This window comes from Tamandua tetradactyla, chromosome 14 (genome assembly GCF_023851605.1).
Source record: "Tamandua tetradactyla isolate mTamTet1 chromosome 14, mTamTet1.pri, whole genome shotgun sequence".
NCBI classification, from domain to species: Eukaryota; Metazoa; Chordata; class Mammalia; order Pilosa; family Myrmecophagidae; genus Tamandua; species Tamandua tetradactyla.
The window spans coordinates 74,291,604-74,319,366 of record NC_135340.1 but is presented as its reverse complement, the minus strand read 5'-3'; the positions used below and the strand labels follow the sequence as shown (position 1 = coordinate 74,319,366).

Here is a 27,763-nt window from a genome sequence, read left to right as displayed (position 1 = left end):
ATTTAAAACCACCAAAAATGGATATCTTTGTTAGCTTAAACCATAGACATATTTAAATAAATCATTGTAAAACCTGTGTTTGCATAGTAAGTTTTCAAAAACCAATTTAAAATTAAGGCAACAAGGAAAACAATCTACAAATTTAGATAGCAGAATTTCTTAAATCCTAAATGTTAAACAGTAACTTGAATACCCTTTGATCAGCTGTTAAAACTGTGAATGTTCTTACAATATCAAGTAGAAAGTTATTACAAATATCAGTTGCTGTAGTAATGACCTATGATACTAAACATTTTCCTGATTTCAGGAAAATATGAAGATATAAATGTCTTTACAATTAACATAAGAAAATCTTAACCACCTAAAATGGATATCTTAGCTTATTCATAAGCATATTTATTTATTTATTTTTTGGCATGGCAGGCTCTGGGAATCGAACCTGGGTCTCTGGCATGGCAGGCAAGAACTCTGACTGCTGAGCCACCGTGGTCTGCTCTCATAGGCATATTTAACTAAAATATCCAAATAATCATTGTAAATCCTGTTTCTACAATATGTTTCATAAACCAATTTAAAATTAAAGCAAGGAAGGTAAAAAATCTACAGATAGAGATCATCAAAGTTTCTTAGGTTCTAAATAGTAACACTATTTTATATACCAGTGTTTTTTTTAAATACCGGTTTTGATTAACTGTCAAAACTGTGAACATTCTCAAAATATGAATTAGAGAGTTATTACAAATGTCAACTTTGCTGTAGAAGTGACCTATGTTACTAAACAGTTTCAAATTTTTGATTTCAGGAATTTATTTTAACTGATATTACTATAGCTGCCTATAGTTGTTTTGTTTTTTACCTTTGTTTTTTGTCATTGAAAAAAATATATATATATGCAAAGCAAAGAAAGAAGGAAGCAGTAATTTTCAAAGCATACTTCAACAAGCATCTACAGAACAGGTCCCAGAGTTTGTCATGGGCTACCATTCCCTTATCTCAGATTTTTCCTTCTACATTCTCCAAAACACTGGAGACTTCTTTACTGGAGTCATAGTAATGAAATCATATGGTTATCTGTCCTTTTGTGTCTGACTTATTTCACTCAGCATTATGTCCTCAAGATTCATCCATGTTGTCATATGTTTTGGGATATCATTTTGACTAACTGTTGCATAACAGTCCCTCATATGTATATATACCACATTTTGTTTATCCACTCGTCTGTTGATGAGCATCTGGATTATTTCCATCTCTTGGTAATTGTGAGTAGTGCTGCTATGAACATCTGTGTGCAAATGTCTGCTTGTGCCACTGCCCTCAACTCTTTTGGGTATATACCAAGTATATTCCCGGGTCATAGGGCAATTCAAAGTTTAATTTTATGGGGAATTGCCAAACTGATTTCCACAGCTGCTGAGCCATTATATATTCTCATTAGCAGTTGTATTAGTTAGGGTTCTCTAGAGAAACAGAATCAACAGGGAACACTCACAAATATAAAATTTATAAAAGTATCTTCCGTGACTACAGGAACGCAGAGTCCAAAATCCTCAGGGCAGGTTGTGAAGCTGACGATTCCCATGGAGGGTCTGGACGAACTCCACAGGAGAGGCTCACCAGCCGAGACAGGAAGAGCCTGTCTCTTCTGAATCCTCCTTAAAAGGCTTCCAGTGATCAGATTAGATTAAGCATTACTCATTGCAGAAGACACACCCCTTTGGTTGATTACAAATGTAATCAGCTGTGGATGTAGCTGACATGCTCATGATTTAAATCTATGAAATATCCTCATCGCAACTGAGAGGCCAGCACTTGCCCAAAAGACAAACAGGTACCACTACTTGGCCAAGTTGACACATGAACCTAACCATGATAGCAGTGAATAACTGTTCCAGTTTCTTCACATCCATCTGTATTTCCTCTTCAGAAAATGCCTATTCATATCCTCTGTCCATTTTATAATTGGGTTGCTTGTTCTTTTGTTGTTGAGCTGCATAATTTCTGTGTACACAGGATATCAAGCCTTTATCTGATATGTGGTTTCCAAATATTTTCTCCCATTGAGCTGGTTGCATCTTCACCTTTGTAACACAGTTGTTTGAGGCACAAAAGATCTTGAACTTAAGGAGTTTTCATTTGTCTATTTTTTATGGTACTGGCTCTTACATTTAGGTCTTTAATCCATTTTGAATTAATGTTTGTACAGGTGTAAGGTAGGGATCCTTTTTCATTCTTTCGGCTATTGAAATCCAGTTCTCCCATGCCCATTTATTGAAAAAGACTGTTCTCTCCCAGTGCAGTGGATTTGAGGGCCTTATTGAAGATCAAATGTCCATAAATTTGGTCGTCAATCTCTGCACTCTTGATTCTGTTCCACTGGTTAATGCTTCTATACTTGTGCCAGTACCATGTTGTTTTGACCATTGTGGCTTTATAGTAAGCTTTAAAGTCAGGACATGGTAGTCCTCCCACTTCGCTCTTCTGTTTTTAGGATATCAAGCTATTCAGAGTCTTTTTCCCTATCAAATAAATTTGATAACCAGCTTTTCTAAGTCTTCAAAGAAGGTTGTTGGGATTTTGATTGGCCTTGCATTGAATTTGTAGGTCAGTTTGGGAAGAATTGACATCTTGACGACATTCCGCCTTCCTATCCATGAGCATGGAATGTCTTTCCATCTGTTTTATTTCTTTTAGCATGTTTTTTGTAATTTTCTGTGTATAAGTCCTTGTCATCCATGGTTAGACTTACTCCTAGATATTTGATTATTCTGGTCACTATTTTGAATGGGTCATTTTCCTTAGTTGTCACCTCAAACAGGTAATTGCTTGTTTATAGAAACATTATTGATTTTTGTACATTAATCTTGTATCCTGCCACTTTGCTGAATTTGTTTATTAGCTCAAGTAGCTTTAGTGTAGATTTCTCAGGGTTTTCTAAGGATAGTATCATGGCATCTGAAAATAATGAGTCTTACTTATTCCTTTCTTGTTTGGATGCCTTTTATTTCTTTCTCCTGCCTAATTGTTACAGCTAGGGCTTCTAATATAATGTTGAATAATAGTGCTGACATTGGGCATCCTTGTCTCGATCCTGATCTTAAGGGAATGCATTCAGTTTCTCAGCAGTGCTGTCTATGGGTTTTTCATATATGCCCTTCATGATATTAAGAAAGTTTTCTTTGATTCCTAACTTGTGAAGTGTGTTTATCAGGAAAGGATGCTAGATTTTGTTGAATGCTTTTTCAGATCAATCAATATGATCATATGATTTTTTTCCTTTTGATTTATTAATATACTCTATTACATTGATTAATTATTTTTTATGTTCTATCACCCTTGCATTCTTGGTATGAATCCATTTGGTCATGATGTATAATTGTTTTAATGTGGCATTGGATTTGATTTGCTAGTACTTTAAGAATTTTCTCGTCTACGTTCATTAGGGAGATTGGTCTGCAGTTTTCTTTTCTTGTATCATTTTTATCTGATTTTAGTATTAGAGTGATGTTAGCATCATAAAATGAGTTATGTAGTGTTGCTGTTTCCTTAGTTTTCTGGAAGAGTTTGAGCAGGATTGGCAAGTGTGGCAATAGTGTGATAAAATTCTCCTGTGAAGCTGTCTGGTCCTGGGCTTTTCTTTGTGGGAAGATTTTTTTTTTTTTTTACTTTTTTATTTTATAATATAACATATATACAAAGCAAAGAAAGGAAAAAGCAATAATTTTCAAAGCACTCTTCAACAAATAGTTACAGGACAGATCCCAGAGTTTGTCATGGGCTGTTATATGATCCTCTTAGATTTTTCCTTCTAGCTGTGCCAGAATATAGGAAGCTAGAAGACATATATATTTTTTAATCATCACAATCGACTTTGCTTTTTTCTTTTTTGTAAAAAATAACATACATACAAGAAAGCAATAAGTTTCAAAGACTTTTAATGACTGAATGAATCTCTTTACTTGTAATTTGTTTGTTGAGATATTCTATTTCTTCTCAAGTCAACATAGGTAATTCATGTGTTTCTAGGAATTTGTCCATTTCATCTAGGTTGTCTAGTTTTTTTGCATATAGTTGTTCTTAATATTCTCTTATGATTTTTAAAATTTCTTCTTGATCTGTGGTAATGACTCCCCTCTCATTTCTGATTTTGTTTGTGCCCTCTTTTTCTTTTTCTTTGTCAGTCTAGTTAAGAATCAATCAGTTCTTTAAAAAAACATTTTTATTATAAGCAATGAACAAACTTACAAACATTCTTGATATATAAACATTCTTGACATGGTTACAGTCAGTGGCTCACAATATCATCACATATTTGTGTATTCATCACTGTGGTCATTATTTTGAACATTTACATCTCTCTAGCAAAAGAAAGAAAAAAGAACAAACTCATACATGCCATACCCCTTACCAGTCCCTTTCATTGACCACTAGTATTTCAGTCTACTCAATTTATTTTAACCTTTGTTCCCCCTATTATTTGTTTGTTTCTTATCCATATTTTTTACTCATCTGCCCATACCGTATTAATACTGTATTTTCAAAATGGAAACTTGTTGAAATGTCTTTTCCTCAGTCTGTCTCCCTGACATGTTCACATATACATTATACATCCTTCACCTCAAACCTTTATTTGTCAGAGCTTCCTCATTTTACAAAGACACAGACTTAGATTGTCTCTTTTACTATATTTTTCACGAAACTTGACTCTGATATGGCAGTGATCCTAGGGCACTCTAAGCTCCGTGAAGTCTGTTTTGACTTTGTGTCCTGAGCTCTGGGCCTGGCTTTCAGCAGACATTCATTAAACGTTTGGATGAATGGACGAATAGTGGAAAGAAAGCAGGAAGGAGAGTGTAAATGAGATGTGGATGACAGATTGCATTTGATCTGATTCTAATTGAAATGTAGCGTAGTTGTCACAATGATGCCGCTGTCCATATTTCTCAATATTTGCCCTAATAAGGTAGCCATCAGCCACATGTAGATATTGAAATTTTATTTAATTTACTTAAGATAAAATTCATTAGCTCTGTAGCATGCCACATTTCACGTGGTTATAAGCCACATGTGACTTGTGCCTAATGTCTGTATTACTTGACAGTGTAAAAACAGAACATTTCCATCATTGGGCAAAACTGCTGTAACTGATATGGCACTCTTTTTGAAGAGTTGGTTTCTGGTTGCTGATGTATGTCTGTTCCTTTTACTTTTTTTTTTTTTTTTAAATGTTGCTATAACATGCACATTGACCAAATCTAATAAAAGAGTAGGAATTTTTAAAAAAAATTTTATTCTCTTACCACATATATCATCTACAATTTCCCCTTTTAATAATACTCAGATACGTATTTCAGTGCTGTTAATAGCTTTTACAATGTTGTGCTGCTGTCACCACCATCCTATACCAAAACATTTCCATCATTCCAAATTGGAACCTTCTATACTTTAAGCCTTAACTTCCCCTGTCCTATCCCCACACCATCCCTTGGTAACCTATATTCTAGAATCTCACTCTATGAAAATTCTAATTGTTTCAAATTAGTGTGATTATACTTTATTTGTTCTTTTGTGTCTGCCTTATTTCACTCACCACGTTGTCTTCAAGGTTCACCCATGTTGTTACATGTAGAAGGACTGCATTCCTTTTTTATAGCTGAATAATATTCCATTCTATTTATTCACACCACATTTTATTTGTCCATTCATTGATTAGTGGACACTTCGGTTGCTTCCGTCTTTTGGCAGTTGTGAATATTGTTGCTATGAATATTGGTGTGCAAGTACTTGGGTCCTTGCTTTCAGTTCTTTGGGGTATATACCTAGTAGTGGGATTACCAGGTAACTTTCTGGGGAATTGCCAAACAGCTGCATCGTTTTACATTGTCACCAACAATGAATGAGTATCCCTATTTCTCCGCGTCCTCTCCAGCACTTAATTTTCCTTCTTTCTTTTTTTAAAATAGCAGCTGTTTTAACAGGTGTGAAATGATATCTCATTGTGGTTTTCATTTGCATTTCCATGATAGATAATGATGATTGTCACCTTTTCATGTTTTTTTCTGGCCATTTTTCTATCTTGTTTGGAGAGATGTCAGTTTAAGTCTTTTGCCCTGTTTTTAATTGGGCTGTTTGTCTTTATTGTTAAACTGAAGGATATTGTTTCATATTCTGGATATTAAACCTTTATTGGATTTATACTTTGCAAATATTTTCTCCCATCATGTAGGTTGTCATTTTATTTTCACAACACACTTTGAGGTGCAAAAGTTTTTAATTTTGATGAGGCCCCATTTATCAATTTTTTTCTTTTGTTGGTTGTGCTTTGGGTATAAACTCAAGAAATCATTGCCTGATTCAAGTCTTGAAGATGCTTCCCTACATCTTCTTCAAGTAGTTTAATAATTCTAGCTCTGATGTTAAAGTCATTTTGAGTTGCATTTTTGTGGATGGTATGAGGTAGGGCTCTTCCTTTTTTCTGTAAATGGTGATTCCATTTTCTCAGCACGATTTTTAAAGAAACTCTTCTTTCTTTCCCAATTGAATGATCTTTTCTACCTTGTCAAAAACCAATTGGCCATAAGAGTCACCCCCAGGAGAACCTCTTTTGCTGCTCAGATGTGGCTTCTCTGTCCAGCCAACACAACAAGCAAACTCACCACCCTCCCCTTGTCTGTGTGGGGCGTGGCTCTCAGGGGTGTGGACCTTCCTGGTGGCATAGGACAGAAATCCTAGAATGAGCTGAGACTCTGCATCAAGGGATTGAGAAAAACCCTAGAATTAGCTGATACTCAGTGTCAGGGGATTGAGAAAGCCTTTTCAACTAAGGGGGGGAAGAGTGAAATGAAACAAAGTGTCAATGGCTGAGCGATTCCAATCAGAGTTGAGAGGTTATCCTGGAGGTTTTTCTTACGCATTAAGTAGATATCACCTCGTTATTCAAGATATAATGGAGAGGCTGGAGGAAACTGCCTGAAAATGTAGAGTTATATTCCAGTAGCCATGTTTCTTGAAGATGATTGTATAATGATTTAGCTTTCACAATGTGACTGTGATTGTGAAAACCTTGTGTCTGATGCTCCTTTTATCTACCTTGTCAACAGACAAGTAGGACATATGGAATAAAAATAAATGGGAACAAATGTTAAAATAAATTTACTTTGAAATGCTAATGATCAATGAAAGGGAGGGGTAAGGGATATGGTATTAAAATTTTTTTTTCTGTTTTTGTTTTATTTCTTTTTCTGAATAGATGCAAATGTTCCAAGAAATGATCGTGATGATGAATATGCAACTATGTGATGATATTGTGAATTACTGATTATATATGTAGAATGGAATGATCAGAATAGGAATGTTTGTGTTTAGTGTTTTTTGGTGTTTAAAAATAAAATTAAAAAACTAAAAAAGCAAAAAATAAAGCCAGTTGGCCATAAATGTGAGGGCTGATTTCTGAGCTCTCAGTTAGATTCCATTGTTCTATGTATCTATCCTTGTACCAGTACCATGATGTTTTCATTAGTGTAGCGTTGTAATAAGTTTTAAGACTGAAGTATGAATCCTTCAACACCATTCTTTTTCAAGTTGGCTTTAGTTGTTTGGGGCCTCCTTACTTTTCTATGTAAATGTTTTTTTAAATATTTCATCTTTACGCAAATACATTCCATCAAAGTATGCACTCATTGGCTCACAGTCTCATCACATAGTTGTGTATTCATCACCATGATCATTTTTAGAACATTTGGATCACTCCAGAAAAAAAAAAGAAAAAGAACCTCCCCATAAGTTCCATATCCCTTACCCCTCCCTTTCATTGACTACTAGTATTGCAATCTACCCATTTTTGTTTACCCCTTATGCCCCCTCCATTGTTTATTTACTTTTTGTCTCTATTTTTTGCTCATCTGTCCATACCCTGGATGAAGGAAGTATCAACCACAATGTTCACATGGTCACATTGTAAAAGCTATGTAGTTCTACAATCATCTTCAAGAATCAAGGCTAGGACTTTTGGGAAGATGGCTGACTAGAGTAGCTTGAGATTAGTCCTGCTCCAAGAAAAAGTTAGAGAAGGGGCAGGAGGGTGACTGAGGTGGCAATTCGTGAGTGTGGTTGTTGGGAGAGACTTCTGTCCCACATGTGACAGCCTTGGTTGCAAAGGCCATGAACTGAAAGGTTGAAAGCTGGAGCCAGGCGCAGCGGTGTGGAGTTACAGAGCCCATGGGAGTGCATGGACAAGAACACAGAATTAGGAAGTAAGCCAGGCCGTGTTCCTTGGGCGCGCTACCCTCACCAGCCTAGCCCCGTAAATGGCAAGTCACCCCACACCCCACACTCTTGAACCATGTCACCTGCTCCCATTCCCTGCACTCTAGGCGCCCCCACCCAGCAGACCTCAGTGTACATAACTGCTCCCCACCCCCACCCCAAGTGCAGCCCAGCCCACTGCTCCTGCACATCTCCCAAGCACTGTGTCCCCCTCCCTGTTCCCTGCAGGCTGTTGCCAGTGCATAAAGGCTGCAGGCACTAACTTCCATATCTAGGCTACCCCTAAACCCTGCCTATAGTGTTGCACAGCCTCACCCCACCCTTCCTGAACTCAATGTATCCCTTTACGGCACTCCCAGGCCCACAAATGCGCACGGGCCCCCAATCACATCATTCAACTCTGAGAACCACACTTTATAGCATTCTAGAACCACACATGCACACAGCCCTCAGCCTCTCTTCCCAGCTCTGAGAAAGTGCTGACCTGCGCAGCTGGGTTACATCTGCCCCCAGTCCATGATGGCTAATGCTGAGCTGCCGTCACAGCTCAGCACATGCACACAAACGGCCCCATGACAGACCAGCGCACACCAGTGTTGCGTCCCCCAGACTGGTGCACCTGCACAACTACATCCTCCCTGGCTGCTGGGTGCCCACATTCACAAGCATCATTGTAATATCCCCAACCTGCGCCTATACCTGCCCTGAAACAAATCACTGTACTGAGTGCTTTACCCCGTGCCCTGCTCCCTGCTGTACAGCCATCCTGCAAACACAAGGCCTTACACTACTGAAAGAAATCAACTCCCAAAGTAAATCAGTCAAGATATCTACATGCGAAGAAGACAGTAGAAGATCACTAAGCATATCACAATGCAGATAGATATAGCCCTGGCTAATGACCAAATTAAAACACCAGTGGAAAACACAGACATTGGAACAAGTAATCAAAGATGTTCATACAACTCTAGTTAATAAAATAAGTGGGATAGCAAATGACATAAAGGAGATCAAATAGTAGAAGAGCACAAAGAGGAATATGAAAGATTAAATAGAAAAATAGTGGAAATCACAGAGATTACAGACTCCAGTGACCAAATAAAAACCATACTAGAGGCATACAACTCCAGATTTGAAGAGACAGAAGAAAGAATAAGTGATATAGAGGACAGGATAATTGACTTTGAAGACTCAAAACAGCAAATGAATGGGAAATCAGGGAAATGATACACAAAGTGCGCAAATATAAGAATCATTGGTGTCCCAGACGGAGAAAAGAGGAGTAAAGCGCTACAAAGAGGAGTTGAGGAAATAATGGAGGGAAAACTTCCCAATTCTCATAAAGGACATAAATATACAAATCAAAGAAACCCAAAGAACTCCAAACAGAATAAATCCAAATAGGCCTTCCCCAAGGCACAAAGTAATCAGTCTGCTGTCAGTTGTTGAAGAGAAGCAGAAAATCCTGAAAGCGGCAAGAGAAAAACAATCTACTACATACAAGGTGCACTGGTTTGAAAGGATGTATGTTCCCTAGAAAAGCCATATTTTAATCTAAATCCCATTTCATAAAGGCAGAATAATCCCCATTCAATAGCGTATGTTTGAAACTGTAATCAGATCATCTCCCTGGAGATGTGATTTAATCAAGAGTGGTTGTTAAGCTGGATTAGGTGATGACATTCTCCACCCATTTGGGTGGGTCTTGATTGGTTTATTGGAGTCCTATAAAAGAGGAACCATTTTGGAGAATGAAAGAGATTCAGAGAGCGCAGAGAATGCTGCAGCACCACAAAGCAGAGAGTCTACTAGCCAGCATCCTTTGGAGATGAAGAAGGAAAATGCCTCCTGGGGAGCTTCATGAAGCAGGAAGCCAGGTGAAAAAGCTAGCCGATGATGCCATGTTTGCCATGTGTCCTTCCAGATGAGAGAGGCACCCTGACCGTGTTCCCTATGTGCCCTTCCAGATGGGAGAGAAATTCTGACTGTGGTTGCCATGTGCCTTCTCAGTTGAGAGAGAAACCCTGAATTTCGTTGGCCTTCTTGAACCAAGGTATCTTTCCCTGGATGCCTTTGATTGGACATTTCTATAGACTTGTTGTAATTGGGACATTTTCTTGGCCTTTGAACTGTAAACTAGCAATTTATTAAATTCCACCTTTTAAAAGCCATTCTGTTTCTGGTATATTGCATTCTGGCAGCTAGCAAACTAGAACACAAGGGAAATCAAATAAGACTGATTTCAGACTACTCAACTGGCACCCTGGAGGTTAGAAGGCAATGGTATGATATATTCATGGCAACATCTGCTAGCTTCCTCTCCAGGCTTCCTGCTTTATGAAGCTCCAAAGGTCTCTGACTCTATGTGGCTTTCTTATTGCTCTCTCATGGCTCCAAAAAGGGACTGTGTCCAAAATGTTTCCCTTTTTAAAGGATTCCAGTAAATGAATCATGACCCACCTGGAATAGGTGGAGACACATCTCCATGGAAACCATCTAATTAAAAGTTACCACGCAGAATTGGATGGGTCACATCACCATGGGAACAATCAAAAAGCTCCCAGGCAACCATATTGAATGAAGATGAAAGGACGTGACTTTTCTGGGGTCCATCACAGATTCAAACCAGTGCATCTATATAATGCATGTACTAGTTAGGGTTCTCTAGAGAAACAGAATCAACAGGGAACACTCGCAAATATAAAATTTATAAAAGTGTCTCACATGACCGCGGGAATGCATAGTCCAAAATCCACAGGGCAGGCTGTGAAGCCGACGATTCCCATGGAGAGTCTGGACAAACTCCACAGGAGAGGCTCACCAGCCATAACAGGAAGAGCCTGTCTCTTCTGAATCCTCCTTATAAAGCTTTCAGTGATTAGATTAAGCATCACTCATTGCAGAAGGCACACCACTTTGGCTGATTACAAATGGAATCATGACATGATCATGATTTAATTCTATGAAATGTCCTCATCGCAACTGACAAGCCAGCACTTGCCCAACCACCACTTGGCCAAGTTGACACATGAACCTGACCATGACAGTCCATCCCTTGTCAACTTGGCAACTATACATACCACCTTAAACCATACCTAATTTCTAAATAAAAAAACAATAAAACACACATTTTTTTCTTTTACCTAGCAATAGTAAACTGTCCTGCATATAACTGGAAACACATTAAATCTCTCCAGAATAGGGTGCAAATCCTGGGGTAATATTCATTCTTAAACTTGATATCTTACAACTTTAATAGTATAACATGAACAAAACAGCATTACATTCCTCATTTCTGTAACTGATCACGTGGTCAAAGTTCATATTTATCACTACCTTCTTCCACTACCCATTCTATGTTCTCTTTACCCTCAGCAAGCACTTCAGCTGGCTGTGGTTCTTTGCCTGGTGAAGTGACCCAAACCTTCATGCTTTAAGTTTCAGAACCATTCGTAGTCCTGCCTGGATTGTGTTGTTGCAGTTTTCCATTGATTTTAATCACAGGGCATGGTAGTACTAAAAGACGCCTTAGGGGAGCTCCTATATTCCAAGAAAACTTCTTTACCTCCATTATGATGTAGTTGCAGTCCTACTTCCTCCTGATAGTCAGGGTCAATTACCCCAGACAATAATGTAATCCCCCTTCTTGGCTTGTTGATCCAGTGGCATAAGTAGCACAAAGTGACCAGGTGGCAGTCTTAATTTCCAGTTCAGTGGAATCATTGTTTCTCTTGGAGGAAGCACTCCCCATTTTGGAACTAAAACCTGTAGACCAGCAGAGCTCAGGGTCGCAGGGACAGGAAGCAAAAATTTTCCTAGTGGATCATTAGGGATAATAGTGAGTGGTACCACTCCCATTTCTGCCCCTTGGTTCCTGGACCCATGGATCCTGGCTGTGGGAGAAACAGCACCATACAGCGGATGCTGATTCAGAGCATACACAGCTTCCTGGAGAACATTACCCCAGCCTTTCAAGATGTTGCCACCTAGTAGGCACCATAATGGAGTTTTCAAAAGGCCATTCTACCGTTCTATCAATCCCCCTGCTTCTGGATGATGGGGAACATGGTAAGACCAGAGAATTCTATGAGCATGTGCCCATTCCCACACTTCATTTGCTGTGAAGTGTGTTCCTTGATCAGAAGCAATGCTATGTGGAATACCATGATGATGGATAAGGCATTCTGTAAGCCCACAGATGGTAGCTTTGGCAGAAGCACTGCATGCAGGAAAAGCAAATCCATATCCAGAGTATGTGTCTATTCCAGTTAGAACAAATCGCTCCCCCTTCCATGAAGGGAGTGGTTCAATGTAATCAACCTGCCTGCCACCATGTAGCTGGCTGGTCATCTCGGGGAATGGTGCCATATTGGGGGCTGAGTGTGGATCTCTGCTTCGGCAGATTGGGCACTCAGCAGTGGCTGTAGCCAGGTCAGCCTTGGTGAGTGGAAGTCCATGTTGCTGAGCCCATGTGTAACCTCCATCCCTACCACCAGGGCCCACTGGGCAATGACAGGAGTTGCTGGGGAAAGAGGCTGACTGGTATCCACAGAACGGGTCATCTTATCCACTTGATTATTAAAATCTTCCTCTGCTGAAGTCACCCTCTGTTGAGCATTCACATGGGACACAAATATCTTCATGTTTTTAGCTCACTCAGAAAGGTCTGTCCACATACTTCTTCCCCAGACATCTTAGTCACCAATTTTCCAATTATGGTCTTTCCAAGTCCCTGACCATCCAGCCAAACCATTAGCAACAGCCCATGAGTCATTACACAAATGCACCTCTGGCCAGTTTTCCTTCCAAGCAAAATGAATAACCAGGTGCACTGCTCAAAGTCCTGCCCACTGGGAGGATTTCCCCTCACCACTGTCCTTCAAGGACACCCCAGAAAGGGATTGTAATGCTGCAGCTGTTCAGTTTACGGTGGAACCTGCATCGTGCTGAACTATCTGTAAACCAGGCCCGAGTTTTCTCTTCCTCAGTCAAATCACTGTAAGGAACTCCCCAAGAGGCCATAGCTCTGGTCTGGGAAAGAGAAGGTAATGTGGCAGGAGTGGAAACCATGGGCATTTGGGCCACTTCCTCATGTAACTTACTTGTGTCTTCAGGTTCTGCTCAGGCTCTATCTCGTATATACCATTTCCATTTTACAATAAAGGGCTGCTGCACATGCCCAATTTTATGGCTTGGTGGGTCAAACAACACCCAGCCCATGATAGGCAACTCAGGTCTCATGGTAACTTGGTGGCCCATGGTTAAGCATTCAGTCTCTACTAAGGCCCAGTAGCAGGCCAAAAGCTGTTTCTCAAAAGGAAAGTAGTTATCTGCAGCAGATGGTAAGGCTTTGCTCCAAAATCCTAAAGGTCTGCATTGTGATTTCTCCTATAGGGGCCTGCCAAAGGCTCCAGACAGCATCTCTATTTGTCACTGACACTTCCAGCACCATTGGATCTGCTGGATCATACAGCCAAAGTGACAGAGCAGCTCGTACAGCAGCCTGTACAAGGCCTGTCGCAGAGCCTCCTCTTGTTCAGGTCGCCACTCAAAATTAGCAGCTTTTCTGGTCACTTGATAAATGGACTGGAGTAGCACACCGAAATGAGGAATATGTTGTCACCAAAATCCAAAAAGACCAACTAGGCATTGTGCCTCTTTTTTGGTTGTGGGAGGGGCCAGATGCAGCAACTTATCCTTCTCCTTAGAAGGGATATCTCAACATGCCCCACACCACTGGACACCTAGAAATTTCACTGAGCTGGAAGTCCCCTGTATTTTTGTTGGATTTATCTCCCATCCTCTGACACAAATGCCTTACCAGTAAATCTGGAGTAGTTGCTACTTCTTGCTCACTAGGTCCAATCAACATGATATCATCAATATAATGGATCAGTGTGATGTCTTGTAGGAGGCAGAAACGATCAAGGCCTTGCGGATAAGATTATGACATAGGGCTGGAGAGTTGATATACCCCTGAGGTAAGATAGTGAAAGTATATTGCTGATCTTGCCAGCTGAAAGCAAACCGTTTCTGGTGGTCCTTACTAATAGCTATTGAGAAAAAAGCATTTGCCAGATCAATAGCTGCATACCAGGTACCATGGGATGTTTTGATTTGCTCAAGCAATGATACCACATCTGGAATAGCAGCTGCAATTGGAGTTACCACCTGGTTGAGCTTACGATAATCCACTGTCATCCTCCAAGACCCACCTGTTTTCTGCACAGGCCAAATAGGAGAGTTGAATGGGGATGTGTTGGGAATCACCACCCCTGCATCCTTCAAGTTCTTAAGAGTGACAGTAATTTCTGCAATCCCTCCAGGAATCCAGTATTTCTTCTGATTTACTATTTTGCTAGGTAGGGGCAGTTCTAGTGGTTTCCACTTGACCTTTCCTACCATAATATCCCTTGCTGCACGAGTTAGAGAGCCAATGTGGGGATTCTGCCAGCTCATCAGTATGTCTATACCAATTATACATTCTGGAACTGGGGAAATAACTACAGAATGGGTCCAGGGGCCCACTGGACCCACTGTGAGATGTACCTGAGCTAAAACTCCATTGATCACCTGGCCTCCATAAGCCCCCACTCTGACTGGTGGTCCAGAGTGATATTTTGGGTCTCCTGGAATTAATGTCACTTCTGAACCAGTGTCTAATAATCCCCCAAATATCTGATCATTTCCTTTTCCCCAGTGCACAGTTACCCTGGTAAAAGGCTGTCGGTCTCCTTGGGGAAGGCTTGGAGCAAGATTAACAGTATAAATTTGTGGCAGTGTAACAGGGTTCTTCCCCAAAGGGACCTGGCTGCCCCTTCATTCAAGGGGCTCTGGGTCTGTAAACTGTTTCAAGTCTGGAAATTGATTAAGGGGCCGTGACTCTGTGTTTTTGTAATTCAGGTTAGACTTCTGTTCACTTGATCTAGAACTCTTTTGTTTATACAGCTTGAACAAGAATTTAGTCGAGTGCCCTTCTATTGTATTTCTAGGTACCCCTTGATTTACTAGCCAGTGCCACAAATCTCTGCCTGTCATATAATTTTGAGTCCTGCTTTGAGTTTGCTGTCTATTGTAATAGCCTCATCTACCCTGTCTTTGGCGATTAAGTGCTGCCACCTGGCTTCTGACAACTCGGGATCCTGCCATCTCCATTGTGTTTAAGGATTCCAGCTCAGTGACACCAGTTCTTACAGTAATATCTGACCTACAGAGATGTGCAACCACAGAGCTCTTTAGCGATAATGGTGCTAGTCTCACAAATTTATTTCTCACTGTTCTGGTAAAAGGTGCATCCTCCGGGCATTCCTGGGGTGTAAGAGCAGGCTTTGCATGATAAATCCACTCTAACATTCCAGTCTCTCTAAGCCTCTTGATCCCCTCATCTGCATTATACCAGGGCAGTTCTGGCATTTCAACCTCAGGTAATGTTGGCCACCTTTTGATCCATGTTTCAAGCAACCATCCAAACAAACGTTAATACCTTTTCTAACCACTCGAGCGATAACATTGAATAAAGAATCTCTGCTTAGTGGGCCCATATCAATAAATTCAGTCTGATCCAGCCTTATATTCCTCCCACCATTATCCCATACCCTTAAAATCCATTGCCACACATATTCCCCTGATTTCCTGTCTATATAAATTGGAAAACTCACACAGTTCTTTTGGAGTATAACATACCTCCTCATATGTGATACTTTGTACCTCACCTTTAGGAGCCTGTTGGAACTTTAGTCTAGTTGTAGGTCTGGAGGAAATGAGGGGTGGTGGGGTTGGTTCATGAAAAGAATTAGAAATATCTTCCAAGCCATTTGCTTCAGGGCCTTTGTTTGCAGTTTCATCTGGTGAAACAGGATTAATCATTCTAGGGCTAATCCCTTCAGGAGGAGGTTGGGTGGCTAACTCCTCAAGGCAGGCTGGAGGTGGGGTGGTTATGTCCTCAGGGCAAACTATTACAGGGTTATCTAGAGAGGACTCAGCATGATCTAGGTTTTCACCTCACCCCTGGCATCATTATCAATCCATATGTCACCATCCCATTTTTCATGGTCTCACTCCTTTCCAATCAATGCCCTCACTTTAATGGCAGACACCATGCATGAGTGACATTTCAGTTTACGTTGTAAAGTTGCTCCTCTAACAATAAGATTCTGAGTCTGATTTTCAGAGATCTCAAGTCTACGGCTACAGGAAATAAGATTTTCCTTCAGGATACTCATAGAAACGTCTACATCTTTCAGACGGCACTTAAGCTGCTTGTTTGAAGCCTTAAGCCCATCCCTTTCACCCTTTAATGTAGACAGTGTATCTAACAACAACCAACCAACATCTCTATAACTCTTATTCCTACAAAACTCTGTAAAGGTGTCAAAAATACTATCCCCTAGAGCCTGGCTTCGTACAAGCGAAGCATTAGAAGAATCGGATGGTGATATTTTGACTATCTGTTTTGCCAACTCACTCCATGGATTGGGAGTGTCTTTCTGATTACGGGAATCAGAATCCTTAGTGTCTCTGAGTCCAGTCAGAGTAGAAAACCTTCATAAAAACCCATTTTTAAGATTCTGTTTCTTAAGAACCACTCCTGGTACCAAGATATATTAGTTAGGGTTCTCTAGAAAAACGGAATCAACAGGGAACACTCGCAAACATAAAATTTATTAAAGTGTCTCACATGACCGCAGGAACACAGAGTCCAAAATCCGCAGAGTAGGCTGTGAAGTTGACGATTCCCATGGAGGGTCTGGACGAACTCCACAGGAGAGGCTCACCAGCTGAAACAGGAAGAGCCTGTCTCTTCTGAATCCTAATAAGGCTTTCAGTGATTAGATTAAGCATCACTCATTGCAGAAGACACACCACTTTGGCTGATTACAAATGGAATCAGCTGTGGATGTAGCTGACATGATCATGATTTAATTCTATGAAATGTCCTCATTGCAACAGACAAACCAGCCCTTACCCAACCACCACTTGCCCAAGTTGACACATGAACCTGACCATGACAATGCATAAGAATAATCTGCTGGATAACATCACAACTCTGTTTGAAATCTCTCAGCCACTGAAACTTTATTTTGTCTCATTTCTCTCTTCCCCCTTTTGGTCAAGAAGGCTTTCTCCATCCCATGATGCCGGGTCCCAGCAAGTCTTGGGAGTTTTGTCCCACGTTGCCAGGGAGATTTATAGCCCTGGGAGTCATGTCCCACAGGAGGATGGTTTGCAGTGTGTTCATCTGCTGAGTTGGCTTAGAGAGGCCATGTCTGAGCAACAAAAGAGGTTCTCTGGGGGGTACTCTCAGGCATAACTATAAGTAGGCTTAGCTTCTCCCTTGAGGGAATAGTTTCACAGGGGCGAGCCCCAAGACTGAGGGTTCAGTTTGTTGTAGTTCTTCTCCCCATTGTTTGGGAGAATAGCAGGAATTCCCCAGATAGGGAAGTTCAGTATTTCCTCTTTCTCCCCATTCTGCCAAGGAACTTTGCAAATACTTTTTTATTCCCTACCCAAATTAGTCTGGCATGTATTGGGTCATCACACTAACAAAGCAACAAGATCTTGTGCTGTATTCAAGATTCCATGTAATTATGGTGTTCGAATAAATGGACCATCCAAGTTAAATTAGATAATGTGCTACCTAAAATGTAAATTTTGCACCAAATAAACCTCTCTTCCTTTAGTTTCACACAGAAGGTGAAGTTTTAAAAGATGGGCCATATCATCCTTTACTCTATATTCTGATTTACAGTACTCCTATCCAGATCAGCTTCATTTATATCTCTAGTCAAAGTCTGATCAGTTTTTGAAATATTTTTTTTAACAGTTTCTGTGTGGGGTAATGCTTCAGAGCTCTGACTCTGAGTCTCATGTGTCACACAAATACCTGATGTTCCAGGAATCAACCAGATTATACACAAATAGGTCAGCATCTCAGAATTTAGAAGTAACAGTTATAGCTCCAGAATAGATGTGACTGCTTTGAGAGCTTGCAATCTAGGACCCTTTGTAATAGGACTCAAACTGATAACCAGACTCTTGACTTCAATTCTCTGTGCTTGTATATTATAGTTAGTCCATATCTTCCATATACATTTGATTCTTGGCTTTTCCATTTCTGTAAAGATTTGCGCTAAATGGCAATTGTCTTCTTGCAGTGTTTGGTAGAAATCCCCTTTGAAGCTGTCTGGGTTTTTTCTTCATTAGGAAGTTTTTGATGATTGACTCTGTCTCTTTAGTAGTAATTGATTTGTTGTAGTTGATTCCGTCTCTTTACTAGTAGTTGGTTTGTTTGAGATCTTCTGTTTCTTCTTGAGTCAGTATAGGTAGAGTATTTCTAGAATTTGTCCATTTCACCTAGGTTATCTATTCTATTGGTGTACAGTTGTTCATAGTATCCTCTTCTAAGATAAAATCCTTTTTATTAGCAGGGCCAATAGTAATGTCCCCTTTTTAATTTCTGATTCTTTTTATTTGTATCTTGTCTTTTTTTCTTGGTCAGTGTCTTTAAGGTTTTGTCAACTTTATTGGTCTTTCAAAGAATGAACTTTGTTTTTATTGATTTTCTCTCTCTAGTTCTTTCTTGTTTTTTTCTATTTTATTTATCTCCACTATAATCTATAATCTTTGTTATTTCTTTCCTTCTGCTTGCTTTTGGTTTAATTTGTTCTTCTTTTCCTGTTCATCCAATTCTTCTTCTTCAGTGTAACCATTTAAAACTGTCAGTTTCCCTCTCTGCACTGCCTTCCCTGCATCCCAGATATTTTGGTATGTAGTATTTTCATTCTCCTTTCCCTTAAGTTATTTCCTAAGTTCACGTGTGATCTCTTCTTTTAACCCATTGTTTGTTTAAACATATATATATATTTTTTTAACTTTTTTTGTTAATTAAAAAAATTAACATATAAAACATTAAGATATCATTCCATTCTACATATACAATCAGTAATGCTTAATATCATCACATAGTTGCATATTCATCATTTCTTAGAACATTCGATTTAGAAAAAGAAACAAAAAGACAACAGAAAAAGAAATAAAATGATAACAGAGAAAAAAACACGATTATACATACCATACCCCTTACCCCTTGCTTAAGCATATATTTTTACTTAGAGTAGCTAAAAATAAAATCTTCAGTTGTGGAATTGTAACCCATACCGAACTCTGAAATTATTGCAATGTACTTTGAAATTTGTTGGTTTTATATATGTTATTTAAACAGAAGGAGGAGTATAACAAATAAGACAGCGTTTAACAAATGAGTATGACTGCTGAATCATTTTATTGATATTTCTGTTAGTCTCCAGTATCTTGATGCAACTAGAAAAAAAAAAGAAAAATTATATAACTGTAACCCATAACTACTGTCGTGGAACTGTTCTATACTTGTTAAAATGTACTTGGGAATGTATTGCTTTTTGTATATATGTTATGCTTCCCAATAAAAAAGTTTAAAAAAGTATGTTTTTAATTTCCACATATTTATGACTTTGTCCAAAGTAATTGAATATTTATCTGGAAATAGAACCAATTTAGTTAAGCGTAAATTAATCAGTGTTTAATTGTGAAAGTAAAACAGATTATAATAAAATGATTATTGGATTATATATAGTCATCTGAATTATAAATTGAATACATTTAAGCTCATAATGCTTTTACTGTACCATGAAGCATATTTCTAGATCACTTTTCCTTGAGGCCAGTTGGTATTCATTATAAGAATTCAAGCCAAATATAATGTTTTATTAGCATTCCTATAGTTTAGATTCAGGGGCTCTTTTAAGTTTGCAGTATAGGAAATTTCTGTGTTCTAATAGTTAAAAGTTTTAAAATGAAGTAAATTGAAGTATTAAGATACTCTATATATCTCAAGTGGGAAAAGTTGAAAAAGGTAAATGTAAAATAAAGAATTATTATTGTCCTTTTTAAGAAATCATAAATCATTCATATGATAGCTTAGAAACCAATGGTTCTTTATTAAGGGAAAACTTAGAAACCTGCCAGGTTTTTGAAATTAGAATGCCTAGCATAAAGCCTGTCCTATAAGTACTAAATAAGCATCATGGCTTTCATTTATTAAGACAATTAACTATTTCTCATTTTAGGATATTTAGTAATATTTAAGCATTGTGATAATAATGATGTTTCTTTTTTGCATTTTAGACTATCCTCATAAATATGGTCCACAAGGGGGCTGTGCAGATCATTCAGTATTTGAAAAGATGAGGAAGTACCAAATGACTGGTGTACAGGAGGTAACACAGGTAAGGTTTTTAATACTGGATTGCAATAAGAAACAAAATTGTATTTAGTCATGTTTTCCTACTTTTAAAAATGTATGTTATAGAATAACTGAAAGATTATTTTGTAATGCTGAAAAGAAGCCAGATAACTTACTTATTATAAAGAGGTGGTGCTGAGATTTTAACAAATGTGACTCAAAACAATTACATTATGTGTCCAAAATATATGCTGCTTTACATATTTTATTATAAAAGGAAAAGAAATAAAATCTGAACTTGTTTTTATATAACTTTATTTGTATTATTGTAAAAATTAGGGTGACCAAATTGCCCTGGTTTTCTGAAAGTCCTGTCAAACTGAGATGGTTGGTGACTACAGTAAAATCACAGTGCTTTTGATTAATTGTAATTTTTTTCACCATTTGATTGTTGTTCTTCTATTCCTTTTTTTGGCCTCTTTCTTTAGTCTTAGGTGATACAGTTATAGTTATTTACAATAGAATTTCAAAACGAGAAAACATTTTTGCTTTCATGGCAAATATTTGGCATATATTTTGTGTGTGTGTATATATGTGTATATATATATATATATATATATATATATATTCCTGTCTGTTTCTAGTTCTCATAATGGCATAAACAGTTTTATTTCAGGTGGATCTTTCAAGTATTTAGTAATTATTTATTGATCTTCTGTCACATGTTAAGGACGTTGGCAGGTTTTAGAAATACTGTGGAAATTAAGATGAACACTTGTCCTCAACATTCTGTGTATTTATCATAACAACCCTGACAAACTAGGACAGAAATATTATGGGGATTTTTACATGAATGGAGAGATATACTATATTAATGGGAAATAATATTTAGTACCATAAAAATGTTAATTATCCTGATATTGATTTGTAGATTCAGTGTTATTCCAGTCCAGATCAAAACAGTCTTGTTCATGATACTCAATGGATTCAAATTGTTATATTGAAAAGTAAGGGCTAAGAAGCAGCAGGACCCATCTAAGGTGGGAGAAAAAGACATTCACCCCAGAAAACATCAAGACTTATTATACTAATTGAGAGCCCACATGTTTTAAACTGTATTATGTGATAGAGGTGAAATTTTCAAATCAGTGAGGAAAAGGAAGGGGAACACTGAATAAATTGAACTAGAAAAAAATGTTTATCCATTTGGGAAGAGATGAAATTAGATCTCCATCTCACACCATATTTAAGATAATACAAACCCCCCCAATGGATTAAGGTATTAAACATCTACAAGAAAAAATTTGAAAATCTTAGTAGAAAAATTCAGTGGGAATTACCCCTTCTAACTGTGTAATTTGTAACAAACATTGGGCAGCAGATAGTGTAGGACTGAAAGAGAGGTAACAAATGATATCTTCTTTGATTTCCCTGGCTTTTTGACTGGGGGCACAATTTTGCCTATGACACAGTGAACAGGATCTCAAGAAGAGCACAAGAATCTTACTGAGATGATGAGAAAGAGGTCAACTTTCAGCAATGCTGAGGTGTCTGGACTTCATTGACTGCATACCTACAAGGAGAGAACTACACTTAGAAAGAGTTCCAGATAAGTGTGCCAGGGTCTCCTTGAATCTTCTATGAATAAGTAAGCTGTGTATGTCTAGTGGAAGATTTTATGAGCAAGCTGTCAGAGAAAGAAAAACTACTGGGGAAGTCTGTGAACTGAGCAATTATCAGAAATTACACTTGGGAGAGACCCCAAGCCATTCTCTAGGAGTAAGGTTAAGGTTAACCTGTCCCTAGAGTAAAGACTACTTCAGACTTAACTAAGTTGGCAAACAAGCCTCGAAAGGATTAATGTGGTTCTCAAGTAAACTAGCTGTTGAAAGAAACTCAAGAATATTCCTTAAAGGAAGACACAAAATCCAGATACTCAACAATGTAACTTTCACAATGTCCAGTATTTAAAAAAAAAAAAATTGCTAGGTGACAAAAAGCTGGGAAAGAAAAAAAACTATTAATCTCTTCTAAGAATTAATAAAAAACAAGTACTCAAATTAGAGAGAATAGAAATTATAATAAATAACCAAAGCAGAACTTCTGGAGTTGAAAATATATTATCTGAACTGAAAAATTGACTGGATGAGCTTTAGTGCAAGTTAATTACTGTAGAAGACAACATGAATAAATTTTAAGAAACAAGAATAAGCAATAGACACTATCTAGACTGAAGCACAGAGAGAAAAAATTGGTGTTCAGAGTGGAGAAGGTACAGAAAACATTTGAAAAAATGTTGCCCCCAATTCTTCAGATATGAAGAAAAATTTCAACCCACACATGCAAGACACTCATTGAATCCTAAGAAAGATTGACACAAAGAAAACAATTCCAAGTCATACCATGATCAAATTATTGGAAACCCTTGAAAAAGAGAAAATCAAAACAGCAGCCAGAGAAAAGAAGACACCTTTACATACAGGGGACCAAATATAAGAATAACTGATGATTTCTTACCACACAGTGTAAACCAGAATACATTTAGAATGATGTCTTTACGGTGTTGAAAGAAAACTTGTCACTCTAGGATTCTGTCTTCTATAAAATCATTTTATAAAATGAAGGCAAATTAAAAACCTTTTTTAGAGAAAATCTAGGAGAATTTGTCACCAGCAAGTCTATACTACATGAAATGTTAAAGGTAGTTATTCAGGTAGAAGAAAAAAGTTATATAAAGGAGTAAAGAGACTAAAATAGTAAATACATGGGTAAATACAGAGGATGTTTTCTTGTTTAAAAATTTTTTTGAGATGATTGTTTAAATCAAAATAATAATATATAATTGAATTTATAAAATATAGAGAAGCAAAGTGTATGGCAATAGCACAAAGAACAATGGGAGGAAGAGTGGAATTATTTTGTTTCTTACATTTTACGTGAAGTTGTGTAATTTTAGTAGGTTGGCTGCCATACATAAAATAGATATATTGTAAACCTTAGAGTAGGAGTCAGCAAACTGTGGGCTGTGGGCTAGCTGCCTCTTTTGTTTTTGTTTTTGTTTTTTGTCTTTTGTGTGCTGTATGGCAGGGTCACATTTCATTTTTCCGTGTGAGTATCCTGTTATTGCAGTATCATTTGTTGAACTTTTGTTTGTTTATTTTGCTTGTTTGTTTGTTTTTTGGGGAAATACATGGACCTGAATTTGAACCTGGTGAGAATTTTACCACTGAACTACCCTTGCACCCCCTTCAACTGCCTATTTTTATAAATAAAGTTGTACTGGAATAGTCATTCACATTCACTCACACATTATCTACAGCTGATTTCATGTTACGATGGCAGAGACAGAGAACTGTGTGGTCTGCAAGTCTAAATATGTACTATGAGGTCCTTTTATAGAAAGTTTGTAGGAATGTCCATTAACTAGAGCAACAGTAGGGAAAAAAATTAAAAGAGATAAAATGAACACATCAATGAGGGAAATTAAATGTAATAAAAAATATTCAGTTAATCCAAAAGAAGTCAGTAAAAGCAAGAAAAAAAATAGAAAAGAACAGATAGGGCAAATGGAAAAGAAATATCAGTATGTCTAAATCTATCCATATCAACAATTACATTAAGTGTAAATGAACTAAACACATTGATTAAAAAGCTGAGGTGGTCAGAGGTTAAATAAAACATCATGTAAAAGACATGATGTTTAAATGTAAGGATACTGATAAATTAAAAGTAAGAAGATAGCAAAGCATATATTCTACAAACATTAGCCAGGATGTTGTCTTGACCATGTTAATATCAAATACACTGTATTCCAGTTCTCCGAATATTGCCACACTGTTAGCGACATTCATAATGATGACAGGTATCACTTCATCAAGGAGAAATAACTATCCTAAATGTTTATGCAGTTAATAATAATTATATGAAATAAAATTCGCAAAATTGGAAAGAGAAATGGAAAAATCCACAAATTATAACTGGATGTTACACTCATTTTTGAATTAATGAAGGTGGAAGAAGACAGAAAATTCATAAGGATGAGACAACACCATAAACCAATGTGACCTAATCGACGTTATTCCACTCAATGGTGGAATACACTTTGTCAGTCTATGTGGAATATTTGTGAACATATGTTAGGCAACAAAGCCAGTCTTGATAAGTTAAAAAGAATCAAAATTATACAGAATAAGTTCTTTGATTTCAAAGGAATTAAATTTGAAATGTGTAACCAATTAATCTCTAACATCCCCAAATATTTGGGAATGAAATAATTCTATTAGGAACCATTTTGAACTGAATGATAAACACACGTACAACATAGTAAAATTTGGAGGATTCAGCTAAAGCAATGCTTAGAGAGAAATTAGAGCTTTAAACAATCATTTTAGAAAGGAAAAAAGATCTAGCAATCAGTCATATGTATGCCCACCCACCTTAAAAGCTAGGTCAGGCTGTACAAATTAAACACTGAGTAGAAGGAATAAACCAACAGTTAGAGCACATGCCACTGAAATAGAAAATGATACAGAAAATCAGTTGGAAAGATTAATATGATTGATAAACTTCTAGCTAGTCTGATTAAAAACTGAAGAAAACAGGAATGATTATATTAATCGTTTCCATGAATATTTTAACACCTCTAGCCACCAAATTTAACAGTATACGTTAAATAGACAACTTTCTTTAAAGACACAGATTAAGAAACCATCAAAAAACAAGTAAAATTAGGGAGTGCATGTGTATGTATATGTGTGAATGAAATTGATACTTAAAAATTTTCCATCAAGGAAAATACCAAACCCAGATATCGTTTCACTGTTGAATTCTATCAAATATTTAAGAAGGAAATGATACTAGTTTTAGATATAGTCCATCAAGAAATAAAATGGAGAAGTAAACAGTTCTTAGCACATTTTATATGGCCAACATTGCCTTGATACTGAAACCAGACAAAAATGTTATAAGAAAATCCAGCTACAGGCCAATAACCTTCATTAATATAGATGTAGAAATATTACTAAATCAAATGCAACAACATATAAGAAAAGATAATGCTTCATGTTCAAATGGTGTTTATATTGGAAATGCCCAATTGGTTAACACAAGAAAATCCATGAATATATATCAGTATATATTAGTTAATATACTAAAAGAAGAAACCTAACGATCATCTCAATAGACTAGTAAGGAAGCATTTGTCAGCTTTCAACATCCAATATTTCGTCAAAAAAAGGAGGACATTTCCTTAAATTGATAAGGCTTTTATAAAAACAATACAGTTACCATAGTGTTTATAGCTAGTAGCTGAATCCTTTTCCCTGAGAGCAGAAACAAAAAAGGGTTCCATTTTCACTTTTACTCAGCATTGTACTTGAAATTGTAGATAGCATAGTCAAGCAAGAAAAAGAAATGAGGTTGAAAAAAAAAAGCATACAAGTTGAAAAGGACGTATTGAAACTGTTTTAATAGGTAACATAAAATAATTTTCTAGGTAATATGATGGTATTAATAGATATTCCTAAGGAGTATATAAAAAGTTTAAAAATTCTTCAGTAAATTTATTAAGGACATATAAGATACAATGTTAGTATACAAAAATCGTTTGACTTCTATATACTCACAGTGAACAACGGGAAAATAAAAAAAAATTTTAATGCAATTTATTGAGATATATTCACATACCATACAACCAGTCCAAAGTATACAATCAGTGGTTCAGTATCATCATCGTGTGTGCATTCATCTCAACAATCAATTTAGGACATTTCAATTACCCCCAAAAAATAAAAAATAAAGCCCAAAACTTCCCACACCTTTTATCCCCACTATTATTGACCCCTAGTATTACTATGGTACTTTTGTTGCTGTTGATGAGATAATATTAAGACATTACTGTTACTTGTCATCCATAGTCTGCAATAGGTACATTTTTTCTCGCATATATACTCTCATGAACTTCTTGTAATAATGTTGTACATTTGTTCTAGTTCATGTAAGAACTTTTTAATATTTGTACTGTTAATCTCAGTCATCATCCACTATAAAATTCACTGTTATACACTCCCATGTTTTAGTCTCCAGCTTTCCTTCTGTTGACATACATGGCATACTTCTCCTTTCCACCATATTCACCCACAATTCAGCATTGTTCATTATATTCACAATAAAATGCTGCTATCACCTCTATACATTTCCAAATGTTTAAGTTTGACCAAACATTCTGCATTTGTTAATCAACCGCTCCCTTCTCTCTAGCCTTATTTTATCTCCTGCTGACCTGTATTCTAGATTTTCTGTCAATGAGTTTACATATTATACGTAGTTCATACTAGTAAAATCATACAATATTTGTCCTTTTGTGTCTGATTTGTTTCACTCAACATAATGTCTTCAAGTCTCATCCATGTTGTCTCATGTTGTCGCATGCTTTAGGACTTCATTCCTTCTTACTGCTGAATAATATTACATTGTATGTATATACTACATTTTGTTTATCCATTCATCAGTTGATGGACACGAGTTATTTCCATCTTTTGGCAATTGTGAATAATGCTGCTATGAGCATCGGTGTGCAAGTGACTGTTCACATCCCTGCTTTCAGATCTTCTGGGCATGTACCGAGTAGTGGGATTTCTGCATCATAAGGTAACTCTATATTTAGCTTTGTGAGGAACTGTCAAACTGTACTCCATAGCAGCTATACCATTTTACATTCCCACCAGCTGTGAATAAGTGTTTCTATTTCACCAAATCCTCTCTAACACTTACTGTTTCTTGCCTGTTTAATAGCATCCATTCTACTTGGTGTGAAATGATATCTCATTGTGGTTTTGATTTGCGTGTCCCAAATAACTAGTGAAGATGAGGATCTTTTCATATGCCTTTTAGCCGTCTTTATTTCCTCTTAGGAAAAAAAATGTTTAGTCTTGTCTTTTGCCATGTTTTAATTGGATTGTTTGTCTTTTTTACTATTTAGTTATAAGATTTCTTTATCTATTCTGGATATCAGATCAGACCTTTCTCAGCTAAATGGTTTACAAATATTTTCCCCACTTGAGTAGGCTGCCTTTTCACTCCTTTGACAGAATCCTTTGAAGCATGTAGTATTCAGTTTCTTTGAGGTCCCATTTATCTTGTCTTTTCTTTTGTTGCTTATGCTTTGAATATAAGGTCTAAGAAACTACCATCTGTCACTAGATCTTGAAATGGTTCCCTATATTTTCTTCTAAGAGTTTTATGGTACTGGCTTTTATATTTAGGGGTTTGATCCATTTTGCA

General features: G+C 37.2%; 1 protein-coding gene across 3 annotated transcripts in view; it reads left to right on the top strand.

The window, feature by feature from the left end:
• The window catches only part of ADAM10 (ADAM metallopeptidase domain 10), a 216,527-nt gene that overhangs the window by 132,922 nt on the left and 55,842 nt on the right, over window positions 1–27,763 (top strand). For all 3 annotated transcript variants that reach the window (XM_077128032.1, XM_077128033.1, XM_077128034.1), the window contains one exon: window positions 20,425–20,525. In XM_077128032.1, the coding sequence (XP_076984147.1) occupies window positions 20,425–20,525 (101 nt within the window). The remainder of the gene's footprint in view (window positions 1–20,424; window positions 20,526–27,763) is intronic.